This window comes from Lampris incognitus, chromosome 1 (assembly GCF_029633865.1).
Source record: "Lampris incognitus isolate fLamInc1 chromosome 1, fLamInc1.hap2, whole genome shotgun sequence".
Classification (NCBI taxonomy): Eukaryota; Metazoa; Chordata; class Actinopteri; order Lampriformes; family Lampridae; genus Lampris; species Lampris incognitus.
Window position 1 is genome coordinate 94,837,886 of NC_079211.1, and position 14,041 is coordinate 94,851,926.

The 14,041-nt window shown below is 44.8% G+C and overlaps 1 protein-coding gene across 1 annotated transcript in view; it reads left to right on the plus strand.

Annotated features, from left to right (window-relative positions):
• grid2 (glutamate receptor, ionotropic, delta 2) overlaps positions 1–14,041 on the plus strand; it is a 1,051,241-nt gene that overhangs the window by 819,357 nt on the left and 217,843 nt on the right. Inside the window, exon 11 of the mRNA XM_056283554.1 lies at positions 2,659–2,971. Within this exon, the coding sequence (XP_056139529.1) occupies positions 2,659–2,971 (313 nt within the window). The remainder of the gene's footprint in view (positions 1–2,658; positions 2,972–14,041) is intronic.

Sequence of the window (14,041 nt, forward strand, 5' to 3'; positions counted from 1 at the left end):
TTTCTGTTCATTCTCCCTTGGAGTTGTTTCCTCATGATTTATGTGGGTTTTAACATTGTTAGAGCAGGGATTTCTGGGGTGTCTGTGTAGTGTAATGGTCTATTCCGTTGCCTACCAACACAGGGATTGCCGGTTTGAATCCCCATGTTACCGCAGGCTTGGCCGGGCATCTCTACAGACACAATTGGCCGTGTCTGCGGCTGGGAAGCCGGATGTAGGTATGTGTCCTTGTCGCTGCACAACCGCCTCCTCTGGTCAGCCTGTTCAGGGGGGAGGGGGAACTGGGGGGAATAGCGTGATCCTCCCACGTGCTGCGTCCCCCTGGCGAAACTCCTCACTGTCAGGTGAAAAGAAGCGGCTGATGACTCCACATGTATCGGAGGAGGCATGTGGTAGTCTGCAGCCCTCCCCGGATTGGCAGAGGGGGTGGAGTGGCAACTCGGGCAGCTCGGAAGAATGGGGTAATTGGCCAAGTACAATTGGGAAGAAAAGGGGGGAGGGGGAATAAAAAAAAAAGTTAAAAAAAACAAAACAAAACAAATCAGGGTTTTCTTCCTGTCACCCTGTGTTTGTGTTTGTGTTTGTGTGTGTGTGTGTGTGTGTGTGTGTGTGTTGCAGTGTAATATACATATCCTAATACTGGGGAAAGCAAATGGACAGAAGACCGCATGTATGCACATACATACTTAATACATACACAGATAAATACACACACACACAAACGCAAACGGATGAGAGTGAGAGGATGGTGTAGCAAGTAAGGGATAGAAGTTTGTTTTCTCCACCAATCTACAGAAATGTTTATCTCTTTTCATAGTCCATTTTGGGGAGATTATTACCCAAATCCCTCTCTGATAGTTTCCCAGTTGACTTTCAGCAATGAAAAACACAGTCATCTAAGCGCAAAAAACACACACACACACACACACACACACACACACACACACACACACACACACACACACACACACACACACACACACACACACACACATCATATTAATGTATCAGCCAAAAGGCATCCTGCAGGGTAACTGTCAGAGTTCTTCTTTCGCTATGTAAGTGACAATTTCTCCCCATTTAAGCATTTTGTTTCCTCACTCAACTGTGAAATTAGTAGATTTATGTCAACAGTGGTCTGACTTTATTTGGGTTTGTGTTGATGTTTGTATAGTTTAATCAGCAAGTTTCTGCCCTTGTTCACCCACAGACATAGTGTATATACAGTTTATGTATGTGCATAATAACTTGTTAACACAACTGATGCAGCAGTGAGCTGAATACAGTTTTTCTTTTGTTCTTGGGTTGCATTCAAGCAATCAAAATTCTCATTATGAGCCTTATCTCTCTCACTCAAGCGCAGATGCAAACTTCCACATGTGGGCAAGCATGCACACTAACGTTATCAAACATTAACATCTTATATCATTATTATGGTACAAACAGATGTCTACAGCTGCTAGCCAAGCACTGGGAGCTGCACATTTTTTGTTTAATAGCGTTCACTGGGGTGCTTCCGTAGCTGAATGGTTACAGAGCATACCTCGTGGCCACATGGTCGCAATGCCGCTGGTTCGAATCCAGCCGATGACCGTTGTTGCAAGTCATACCCCTCTCTCTGTCTGCTTCTACTGTTGCTATCCAATAAATGTATAAAATACCAAAAGAATAGTCCTTAGGGGCATCTGGGGGGGTGTGGTGGTCTATTCCGTTGCCTACCAACATGGGGATCGCCAGTTCAAACCCCCGTGTTACCTCCGGGTGTTCCTACAGACACAATTGGCCGTGTCTGCAGGTGGGAAGCCGGATGCGGGTTTGTGTCCTGGTCACTGCACTTGCGCCTCCTCTGGTTGGTCGGGTGCCTGTTCGGCCGGGAGGGGGAACTGGGGGGAATAACGTTATCCTCCCACTCGCTACATCCCCCTGGTGAGACTCCTCAATGTCAGGTGAAAGAAGTGGCTGGAAACTGCACATGTGCCGGAGGAGACGTGTCTTATTCTGCAGCCCTCCCCGGATTGGCAGAGTGAGTGGAGCAGCGACCTGGACGGCTCGGAAGAGTGGGGTAATTGGCCAAGTACAATTGGGGAGAAAAGGGGGGGGGGGGGATCCAAATAAATAAACGAACTATCATTACTTCTTCGTATAAATTCAAGCCAGCATATTTTTGTTGGCTATTATACTTTGACAGTTTTGGGTTTTTTTTTTTACTAAGTTAAACTAGTCATCTGCAAATAATTAAAAGCAGTCAGTTGATGCTTCTCAAAATTCTGAGCTATCTTGTTGATGACAGAGGTGCAAAATGCTTGTTCGATTCAGATTCAGACAACTTTATTTATCCCAGAAGGGCAATTCAGTTCCACAATCTACCCAGACCACACACAAACTCACAGACAAGGGGCAGTATGTCAGAGACAACAGATAGATCAGTACATGGGCACGAGATGAGAGATGCTTGTTTGAGAATATCAACAAGCAAATTCACATGGACTTTAGTGGGCACAGATAGACACATGCGTCCAGTCACACGCGCGCACACACACACAAACAATCTCACACAAAACAGACTTTGTTTTATATACCCTGCCTATGAGTACGTGTAAAAGTCCTTATTTTCTGACTGTATGCTGATTCACTCTCTACACTTGTCAAACTCCACAGCGAGCAGATGTGGGTCTCTCTGCCTTGACCATCACGCCTGAGCGGGAGAGCGTTGTGGACTTCACCACGCGTTATATGGATTACTCTGTTGGCGTTCTGCTGCGCAAGGCTGAGCGCACCGTGGACATGTTCGCCTGCCTGGCACCCTTCGATCTGTCGCTGTGGGCGTGCATCGCCGGCACCGTGCTCCTGGTTGGCATCCTGGTGTACCTGCTCAACTGGCTCAACCCACCCCGGCTGCCCATGGGATCCGTGTCCTCGACCACACTGTACAACTCCATGTGGTTCGTGTACGGCTCCTTTGTCCAACAAGGTAAGCGGTGGACAGAGAGCAGGGGGAGGCAGAAAATAAGGATGAGTGGGTGAGTTTGATGGTGGGGGGGGGGGTATATGGACAGATTATAAACAGACGGATGGGTGGATGCTCTGCTGCTGTGTTGTTTTTCTACGGTCAACTGCAACAAGGCAAAAGTTGGAAGGACAGAGGTAGGTGAACGGAAGCTAGAAGACGGGAAGAAACGGCGTACTTAACAGGATGTAAAATTCACTGATGGTTTTCTTTTGAGTTTTAAAGCAGAAAATCCTATGGCAATGTATGGGTTGATGTTTTGTTGTGCGCTTTATAGTCAAATGAGGAAAAACAGAAACCGGGAGATTTTGTTCCATATGAAGAGAGCACAGTATACTGACCTTACTGCGATGGTCTGTCGAAGATGTCTCAGAGAGTTCGTGCTCAGGTGTGGAAATCAGAGAATTGACAATTATTGAGGGATTTAAGTTTAATCAAAGCCGAAATAAGGACAGAAATGGAATCGCAAGGGGGGAGAGAGAGTAAGGGAAATGAAATGCACTCTGTGACCATGCTTTACTTGTTGTGTTTGCATAGTTTGAGACCGACTTTATTACCGTCCGCAGTTTCTGTTTCTCGTGAGCAGTTTGCTCTTGTTATCTTGCTCCAGGACTCGCAATAGTTAATTTTTTAAGCCGTGTTAATTATGCAAATCGTTGAAGGGATGTTTTTTTTTTTTTTTTCCAAAGTTGTGTGTGAAATATTTCAGATCCTGAATGAGCAGCTGATGAGCTTTCTGCCATTCGGTAAACAATCCTCCATCTTGTGCTGCAGCTGATGGTGGTAATGATGATGATGATACATGCTAATTACTGTTTGATATTCACAGTCGTTTCTCTTTTTAGCTGTAATTAACATTTTAGTCATGGCGTCGTTTGTGAGACAGAACGATAGAAAGGAAATCTAATGATTCAACCCTGCATTTTGTGTACCGCATGTGCCTGTGTGTGTGGCGACAGGTACTCAGGAGAATGGTGCCTGTGCCACAGTTCATTAGTGTATGATTTGACTAGCCAGAAATATCTTGCATAAACCGAGCATGAACAGTCTACCAGTTTAGGGTCAAGTGGGGCTCTACACAAGACTGGGCCTTTAAATCGGTCTTCGTGTGGGACAAAAAAAAGATGTTTTTATTGTTTTGGTTCCAAAACAAAATATTGTTTGTTTTATATTAATTATTAATATTTCAAAAGCAGATGATTGAAAAATTCCTCAATTATAATGAGCATTACAAACTCTAATAGGCACTTATTGTATAATATCCTTTGCTTTTATTACAGCAATTATGATATGAGAAGCGCAAGTATTTTGAAAGTCTGAGATGTGCATACATACTACACACACACACACACACACACACACACACAACTTATGTATTCATATGGCATCGGTCAATCTCATACCTCCCTTAGAGATAAGGACCCCAGATCTATCTTTCTGTTTCACCCAGGAATAATGCCCTGAGGGAGAATTGATTAAGACACACACACACACACACACACACACACACACACACACACACACATACACACATACGTATATGCACATGGCCTTACAGTAGGAGAGGGTTGCTGTTGATTATAATGGATGAATAATAAAACTTAACACCGGAATTATGCTTTTGGCCGTGTGTGTGTGTGTGTGTGTGTGTGTGTGTGTGTGTGTGTGTGTGTGTGTGTGAGAGAGAGCTAGAAAAGAGAGAGAGAGAGAGAGAGAGAGAGAGAGAGAGAGAGAGAGAGCACAAGAAAGAAAGGATGGTTGGTACATACTAGACATGCAAAGCAAGCACTAGACTGCATTCTCCACCTCTTTTTTTTTTTTACTCTCTCCCTCCCTCTCTACCCCCTACACTTTTCTCTTTTTTGACCTCCTCTTTCTGACTCTTCCTATTTTCAGTGCTCCCATTAGAACCACCCAGGCAACAACAGACTGGTTGTCTGCTTACAACATCACCCTCATCATAAATCTCTGTCTGCTGGCCCTCTGTGTGTGTGTGTGTGTGTGTGTGTGTGTGTGTGTGTGTGTGTGTGTGTGTGTGTGTGTGTGTGTGTGTGTGTGTGTGTGTGTGTGTGTGTGTGTGTGATGTCTGAGCATTGTAGGCTTGCTCATATACAGTCAAAAGTTGATGCATGCTGTATGCTGTGTGTGTGTGTTTTGCTCTCCTACAGTTAGCTCAGATTGAGAGGAGGCAGTGGCCAAAGAGTCATGCTGACAACACTACTGTACTGCACGCTGAGAACACACACAGACACATGCATACCAACACCACACACATATGTCTACAATCTCTTTTTCCACAAAACTCCTTTGTCTCCTACTGACTGTGTGACAGTGTGCAAAGACTGTGTGTGGGATCACCGGTTCAAATCCCCGTGTTGCCTCCGGCTTGGTTGGGCATCCCTACAGACACAATTGGCCGTGTCTGCAGGTGGGAAGCCCGATGTTGGTTTGTGTCCTGGTCGCTGCACTAGCGCCTCGTCTGCTCGGGTTGGGGCACCTGTTCAGGGGGCAGGGGCAACTGGAGGGAAGAGCGTGATCCTCCCACACACTAAATCCCCCTAGTGAAACTCCTCACTGTCAGGTGAAAAGAAGTGGCTGGTGACTTCACATGTATCGGAGGAGGCATGTGGTAGTCTGCAGCCCTCCCCAAAGCAGTGACTGGGACGGCTCGGAAGAGTGGGGTAAATAGTCGGATACAATTGGGGAGAAAAATTGGGGGGGGATCTGGATTACATTTGTTTTCATACTTTCTTTGTAAAGACAAATTCAATCACACACATCATGTTATATTGAAACCTTTTGAGAGGTAAATTATAGACAGAAAACATCTTTCCTTTCTACATACTCTGAAATTATGGAGTTGTGAAGCCCCGTTGACTCAGCATAAGTGCACTGATCCCCCTAGTGCACTGATCCCAGACAGAGCTTTCGCTCTTGTTGCTCCCCTGCTGTCTCCCTCTCTCTGTTGCAGAAGTAATGAGGTAAAAGAATGGGCTGCCAATTTTGAAGAAGATTTAATAGTTTGGAGTCTAGCAAAAATATAAATTAATGAAAAAATTGGAACTATAAAGACACTCCTTCCACATGCTTTTAAAATATCTTCTCCCAATGCACCATGATTAATTAACATTTAGTGTTGACAGTTATCAAAGTTTTACATCTGAACTTGAAAAGAGAGATTCATTAACAATAGATTAATAGGGTTTACACTTTCATTTTAAGTCTTTTTGGTTGGAGTCTTACTTGATGTGGCTAAATTTTTAAATCACCAACATTGTAATGCTAATTATTTGCAGTGGAGGGTAGGTGCCTATAGATGCAGTATGCTGACAGTATGTGTAATGAAATATTCATCTGACCTTAGAAGGATCCTATAGCGTAGAGAAGAGCTTGGTAAGGAAAACAGAGCTGAGGACTGAAAGTGGAGTGGAAGACGTGCAAGTAAATGAGGAAGACCATAGCGGGAGGCATACGAGTTAGAGTGGTGGATCTGAAGAGGGCTGTGTCAGAAAAAAAGGAGTACTTGGGCATCCTGGCTGGTCTGTGAAAGTCAGACATTACCAGGTTGCATTTTCAGGAGAGCTGAGTGGTCAGCGGTAGCAGAGGACAGGTCACATTACTGCACAGGGCCAGACCATGCTTTGACAGTGCAGGGTGCGACGTCCCTTAGCGTTTTTTATATGCTGGCGTCGGGTTTTTTGTGGTTGATATGAGCAGCAGTAGACAAGCCAGTAGAAGTAGTGCAGGAGAGAAGATGGCCTAGAGCATTACAGATGAGTATAAGGGACTGAACTGAGTATTTCAGGAGCCTGGCCAGGAGGGGGCTACAGTAATCTAAACAGGAAATGACAAGAGCTAGAACAAAGAATTGGATAACATCCTTGAAGAGGAAGGGTCACTTGCAGAGGGCACTGTTGTGGAAGAAAACTTAGTGTCTTGACTCTTGTTTGGTGCGGTTATGAATTTATTCATGCAGTATGGAGATATACATACAGAGTGGAGTAGAGCACGAGTGCCGAAAAAAGTAGTCTGCATGTCAACATGACCTTGTAACATATTCATATCAATAAGTACACAGCCAAGAAAGTTGTTCATAGAACATCTGGTTTGTCTCATAATGGAAAATATACCCATTCACTCAAAGTCATGTTAACTATATCCAAAAGGCACCTGAACATAGTCTGCGCATACACACAGGCTTCACAAAGTATTAAGACCCCTTCACTTTTTGCACACTGTGTTTTAAATGGCTAAAAGTGCCAAATGTTTGCCAGTTTATTAAAAATCAAGAACTGAAATCTCATTTATATAAGTATTCAGACCCTTAATTCAGTACTTTGTTGAAGCCCCTTTGGCAGCAATTACAGCTTCCAGTCTCCTTGGTAAGTCTGGGTTTGGCTAGGCCACTCAAAGACAGTCAGAGACTTATCCTGAAGTCACACCAGCGTTGTCTTGGCTGTATGCTTTTGGTCATTGTCATGCCAAAAGGTAAACCGTCACCCCAGTCTGGGGTCATGTGCACTGTGGATCAGGTTTTCTTCAAGGACTTCTCTGTATTTGACTGCATTCACCCCCTCCCCCATTTCTGACCAGTCTCTCTGTCCCTACCGACGAAAAGCGCCCCCGTAGCATGACGCTGCCACCACCGTGCTTCATCATAGGGATGGTATTGGCCAGGCAATGAGCAGTGTCTGGTGTTTTCCAGACATAGTGCTTGGAGCTCTGCCCAATCCCATTTGGCAAAATCCAAGCGGGCTGTCATATGCCTTTCACTCAAGAGTGGTTTCCATTTAGCCACTGATGGAGTGCCGAGATATCGTCCAGATGTCGTCCATTTGGCAGGTTCTCACATCTCTGCAGAGGACTTCTGAAGCTCTGTTAGAGTGACCAGTGGGTTCTTGGTCACCTCCCTGACCAAGGCCCTTCTTGCCTGGTTACTCAGTTTGGCCAGATGGCCAACTCTAAGAAGAGTCCTGGTGGTTCCAAACTGCTTCCATGTCACATTGATTAAGGCCACTGTGCTCATGGGAAATCTCAAAGCTTTAGAAATGGTTTTATACCCTTGCCCTGAACTGTGCCTCACCACAATTTTATTGTGGAGGTCTACAGAGAGTTCCTTGGACTTCATGGCTTGGTGTTTGGCCTGACGTGCAATGTGGATTGTGGGATCCCATATACATATGAGTGTGCCTTTCTAAACTATGTCCAATCAATTCAATTTAACACAAGTGAACTCCATTCAAGTTCTACACAAATCTCAAGGATAATTAAAGCAAACGGGGTCACCTGACTACAATTTAGAGTGCCACAGCAAAGGGTCTGAATTCTTACATATGTAAATGAGAGAATTCAGTTTTTCTATCCATCTATTATCCGAACCACTTATCCTGCTCTCAGGGTCACGGGGATGCTGGAGCCTATCCCAGCAGTCATTGGGCAGCAGGTGGGGAGACACCCTGGACAGGCCACCAGGCCATCACACAGGGCCGACACAACAGACACACACGCACACATATACATTCATACCTAGGGACAATTTAGTATGGCCAATTCACCTGGCCTATATGTCTTCGGACTGTGGGAGGAAACCGGAGCACCCGGAGGAAACCCACGCAGACACCGGGAGAACATGCAAACTCCACACAGAGGATGACCCAGGACGACCCCCCAAGGCTGAACTACCCCGGGGCTCAAACCCAGGACCTTATTGCTGTGAGATGACCGCGCTAACCATTGTGCCAATGTGCCGCCCAATTTCAGTTTTTAATTTTTAATAAATTTGAAAAAATGTATGAAACCATGTTTTCACTTTGTCATATTGGACTGAGTGTAGATTGATAAGCAAAATGGCAATTTTAACCATTTAAAATTAAATCTACAACACAATAAAGTGTGCAAAAAGTGAAGGGGTCTAAAAACTTTCTGAAGCCACTTTCAGATGGGTGACAAATGAAAGGAAAAACCAACATAAAGTGTGTTAGTAAGGTGTTGGGCCAACACAAGCCTCCAGAACAGCTTCGTGTTACTTGTCATAGATTCTACAAGTCTCTGAGCTCTATTGGAGGGATGAACACCGTTCTTCCAAAAGATATTCCTTCATTTTGGTGTTTTGATGATGGTTGTTCGGAGCGCTGTCTAACACGTCAGTCCAAAATCTCCCATAGGTGTTCAATTGTGTTGCGATCTGCTGACTGAAGGCCATAACATGTGATTTACATCGTTTTCATCATCATCAAACCATTCGGTGACCCCTCGTGCCCTGTGGACGGGGGCATTGTCATTCTGGAGGAGAACACTCCTATCAGGATAAAAATGTTTCATCATACGATAAAGGTGATCACTCAGAATCACTTTGTATTGATTTGCAGTGACTCTTCCCTCTAAGGGGATCCAACCCATGCCACAGCACAGTGAAGGTTCAAGGTCTCACACAATGAAACATGGCTGTTGATGAACCCACTGGCCATTTAAAGTTTTGACCTGTCACGTTTGCCTGGAATAATTAGGCTATTCGTTGTTGCAGATATAAACACATTTGAAGTCCGTTTTAAAGTGACCAGATTATATTTCTTTATCAGATCTATATGTGGTATATATGGTAAAATGAAATCTCAGAGTTCTGCAAGGGATAGACAGCCCAAGGCAGCGAAAATATCACAGCAAAACAGTATGAGATAAGCAGGGCTAAATAGATTAAGTCTTTTACAGGAAATAACTGTGTAGGGAGAGATTTTCTCCCATTTTTCACAGTAGCTTTAGCTCATATGCTATCAGGTGGTCGGTCAGTGCACTCGCCGCAGTCCGTGACAGTTGTCATTTTGAAACTAATCTCTCCAACTCAAGACACTCTTTTAGCGTCATCTTTTATTTGTAAGTGCCAATTAAATTCTCTTCAGCGGGAGGAAAGTAGAAGCTGCCACTACCATGAAATGGACTGTGATAAATGGTAAATAGACTGTATTTATACAGTGCTTTTCTAGTCTACCGACCGCTCAAAGCACTTTACAGTATATGCTTCACATTGACCCATTCACACACACACATTTTCACTGATGGTGGAGGCTGCCATGCTAGGCGCCAACCTGCTCATCAGGAGCAGTTAAGGGGGCTCAGTGTCTTGCTCAAGGACACTTCGACACGCTCTCTGGAGGAGCTGGGGATCGAAACAGCGACCTTCTGATTACTAGAAGACCCGCTCTACCTCCTGAGCCATGTTCTCTGCTGAAATCAAATTGTGCTGAAATGCAAGGAAAGCTAGCAGTAAACAGACCCGTTGCCACGAAGAAAGCACCTGTGTAGGATGGAGGAAAGCAGTCTGATGTCAGCAGTAGCATCAGTGCTGTGCTGAGTAGATGTCTGCAAGTCCATTGGGTCCCGGTGGGTCCCGACAAGCTGAGTCAAGGTAGGCCAGGCTTGGGCTTTTTTTTTTTTTTTTTAGATCAGGCTCGGGTCAGACTCAGGCTCATTTAATGTCCGATATACGCGCAGAGCACACATAGGTCACTGTATGAAATATTGTGATATTGACTGTATTATAATTATCATACATACACTTGTACGTGTGCATTATACATGACAGTTGACCATGCCGTGTTTGCGTGTATCAGAGAGAGCGCGTGTCAGAGAGCTTAAAGTGATATTGGTGTCAGTCTCGGCTCGGGCAGAAAAATAGTAGACTTTGTTGGGCTGGGGCCGGGCTAGGGCTTGAACACCACGGGCCAAGGCCGGGCTAGGGCTGGAGTTTTTGGCCCATGCAGGACTCTAGGACAGAGTGAGAGACAAAGAAAGAGAGAGTGAAAGGCAGAGCTATTGCTACTGGGAGAAAGGCATACAAACAGAAGGACGAAAGACAGAAACAGAAAAGCGGGCAGGGATAAACACATACACAGACCGAGAGAGGAAAGCGATAAATGGTCACCTGGTGCCCTGTTTTATTCTAGCTGTCTTTCCCTTATCTGCTTCTCTGCTCGCGATGTCACTCCCAAGGATTTGGGGTTTTTACAGATTCCACACCTGTGTGTGTGTGTGTTTGTGTGTGTGTGTGTCTCTTGAGTCTGTCTCCCTTTCCTTTTATCTAGCTCTCCATCCTCTCTCATTCCCATCCTGACTCCAGAGTAAAGGAGCTAAAGTGGAACAATCAAAAGAGAAACTCTGGTACCATTTTTGATATTCAGCTTCCCCATCTTGCATCCTTGTGTTCTCGAACCTTCCATACAAATCAGTGCCTTTGGCAGTAGGAGACAAAGGAGTTTTGTGGAAAAAGAGATTGTAGACATATGTGTGTGGTGTTGGTATGCATGTGTCTGTGTGTGTTCTCAGCGTGCAGTACAGTAGTGTTGTCAGCATGACTCTTGGGCCACTGCCTCTCAATCTGAGCTAACTGTAGGAGAGCAAAACACACACACACAGCATACAGCATGCATCAACTTTGACTGTATATGAGCAAGCCTACAATGCTCAGACATCACACACACACACACACACACACACACACACACACACACACACACACACACACACACACACACACACACGCAGTTAGGGCCATAGGCCATAATCACCACTTTGATCTCTCCATCTGCTTCTTCAAACACCAATCACTCTCGCTCTCTCTCTCTCTCTCTCTCTCTCTCTCTCTCTCTCTCTCTCTCTCTCTCTCTCTCTCTCTCTTTATTGCTCTTTCTTCTCCCTCCGTCTGTGTTTCTGGCCCTGTCCCCATCCTTCAAGATCGTTTCTTTCTTTTTATACTTCACTCACAGCCTGTACCCTCTTTTCATGCGCCCCTGCTGTGTGTGTGTGTGTGTGTGTGTGTGTGTGTGTGTGTGTGTGTGTGTGGTTGTTTGTGTGTGGTTGTGTGTGGGTGTGTGTTTTCACAGCGTTCTTCGGGGCAGAGAGCCATGTACAACACCTTTAACCTTTCTTCACTTCCCCTTTCACCCTCTCCCTCATCCTCTACTTCAACCCTCTATGCCTCCTCAAATTCTCTCCATCCTATTCTACTCTCTGCTTTTCTCTCTTTTCTTATAAATACAATGGGGGATCACGTTCAGCTCTCTCTATTCTTCCATCTCTCGCTGTTTCTCCCTCTTCTCCTTCACTGTTTGTCTTTTTGTCATGCCTCGTGCTGGTAAGGTTAGCATTATCGTGCTATCACAGTTTCACTTCGTCCTCTGTTCCGTCTTTTCTCTCCGCGGCCCCACTTTCCCAAATCTCCCTCTGCTGCTGCATTGTGCTTATATGTTGTCCTGCCTATAAGATCCTTGTCCCTTATTATTATGCCTATCCGTCTACTGTCTTTCCATCTCTGTGCTGTCCATTCCTCCCACTCTCTTGCAATGTTTTTTTTCTCTTGAAATAAAAAAAAGTTTAAATCATCATCACTCTCCCAGCAGGTCAGTCGTGCTCCCCCATACCTGGTCTTGTTTCTGCCCCTTTCGCCATCCATCCATGCATCCATCCATATGTACCTTATTCCCTCTACCCAAAGCGGAGAGGATTAATTGTGATGCTCCTACATTTGAGGACAAGACTGTTTCCATGCATTTCTATGCTTGGTTCAGGATGTAAGGCTCAGACATTTTCCACGACTCTCCAAATGCATCCCAAGACATATTTCTAACTGTAATATACATGGACTGTCCCAAAATAGACATTTCTCTCACATAAAAAGTAAATATTTTATTTTACGTAAGAAGAAAATACATTTACATTTATTTTACTTGCTTATCTATGGTGACACAGTCTTCTACTACTACTACTACAACTACAGCTACTACTAGTACTACTACAACTACTACTGCTGCTACTACTACTGCTGCTGCTACTACTACTACTTTCGGCTGCTCCCTTTAGGTGTCGCCACAGTGGATCGTCCGTTTCCATTTCTTCCTGTCCTCTGCATCTTCCTCGTGTCACACCAGCCACCTGGATGTCCACTCCCACCACACCCATAAACCTCCTCTTTGGCCTTCCTCGTTTCCTCTTCCCTGGCAGCTGCATAATTCAGCATCCTTCTCCCAATATACCCAGCATCTCTCCTCCACACATGTCCAAGCCATCTCAATCTTGCCTCTCTTGCTTTGTCTCTAAACCGTCCAAATCTGAGCTGTCCCTCTAATATAATTGTTTCTAATCCTGTCCTACCTCATCACTCCCAATGAAAGTCTTAGCATCTTCAACTCTTCCACCTCCGGCTCCTCCTCCTGTCCTTTCGTCAGTGTCACTGTCTCCAAACCATATAACATTAGCTGGTCTCACTACCATCCTGTAAACCTTCCCTTTAACTCTTGCTGGTACCCTTCTGTCGCAAATCACTCCTGACACTCTTCTCCACCCACTCCACCCTGCCTGCACTCTCTTCCTCACCTCTCTGCTTCACTCCCCGTTACTTTGAACAGTTGACTCCAAGTAATTAAACTCATGTGCCTTCGTCACCTCTACTCCTTGCATCCCCACCATTCCGCTGTCCTCCCTCTCATTCACGCATATATATTCCCACTTACTCCTCCTGACTTTCATTCCTCTTCTCTCCAGTGCATACCTCCACCTCCCCAGGCTCTCCTCAACTTGCTGCCTACTATCACTACAGATCACAATGTCATGTATGGCGACACAGTACTACGTAATCCAATATTCAAGAAATAAACAAAACATTAAAAAACAACATTTAAACAAGTTCATGTAATCACTCCCAAAAACAAACAAAAGCCTCACAACAAATAAAAACATGAATAATCATTATTCCTGGCAATACCTTAATTCTGTTTCTTTGTTATATTGGGCGAATGGGTGCTTGAACTGCCACTCTAGAAGCCACTTGTTTTCTTTTGGCCTCAAAATTAGCTTTTGAGCTTTCAACCTGTAAAAAAACAAGAACAAGAGGGGTCATGGTGTTCTCCAAATCCAAAATTATACCAAATTAGTCCATGCGATATTATTCATCTCTCATGCTGCTATATGATCCTATTGGAAGTCATGGCCAACACAAAGGAGCCAGCTGTAGCAGATTGTGTACATCTGTTAGACTTGAACACA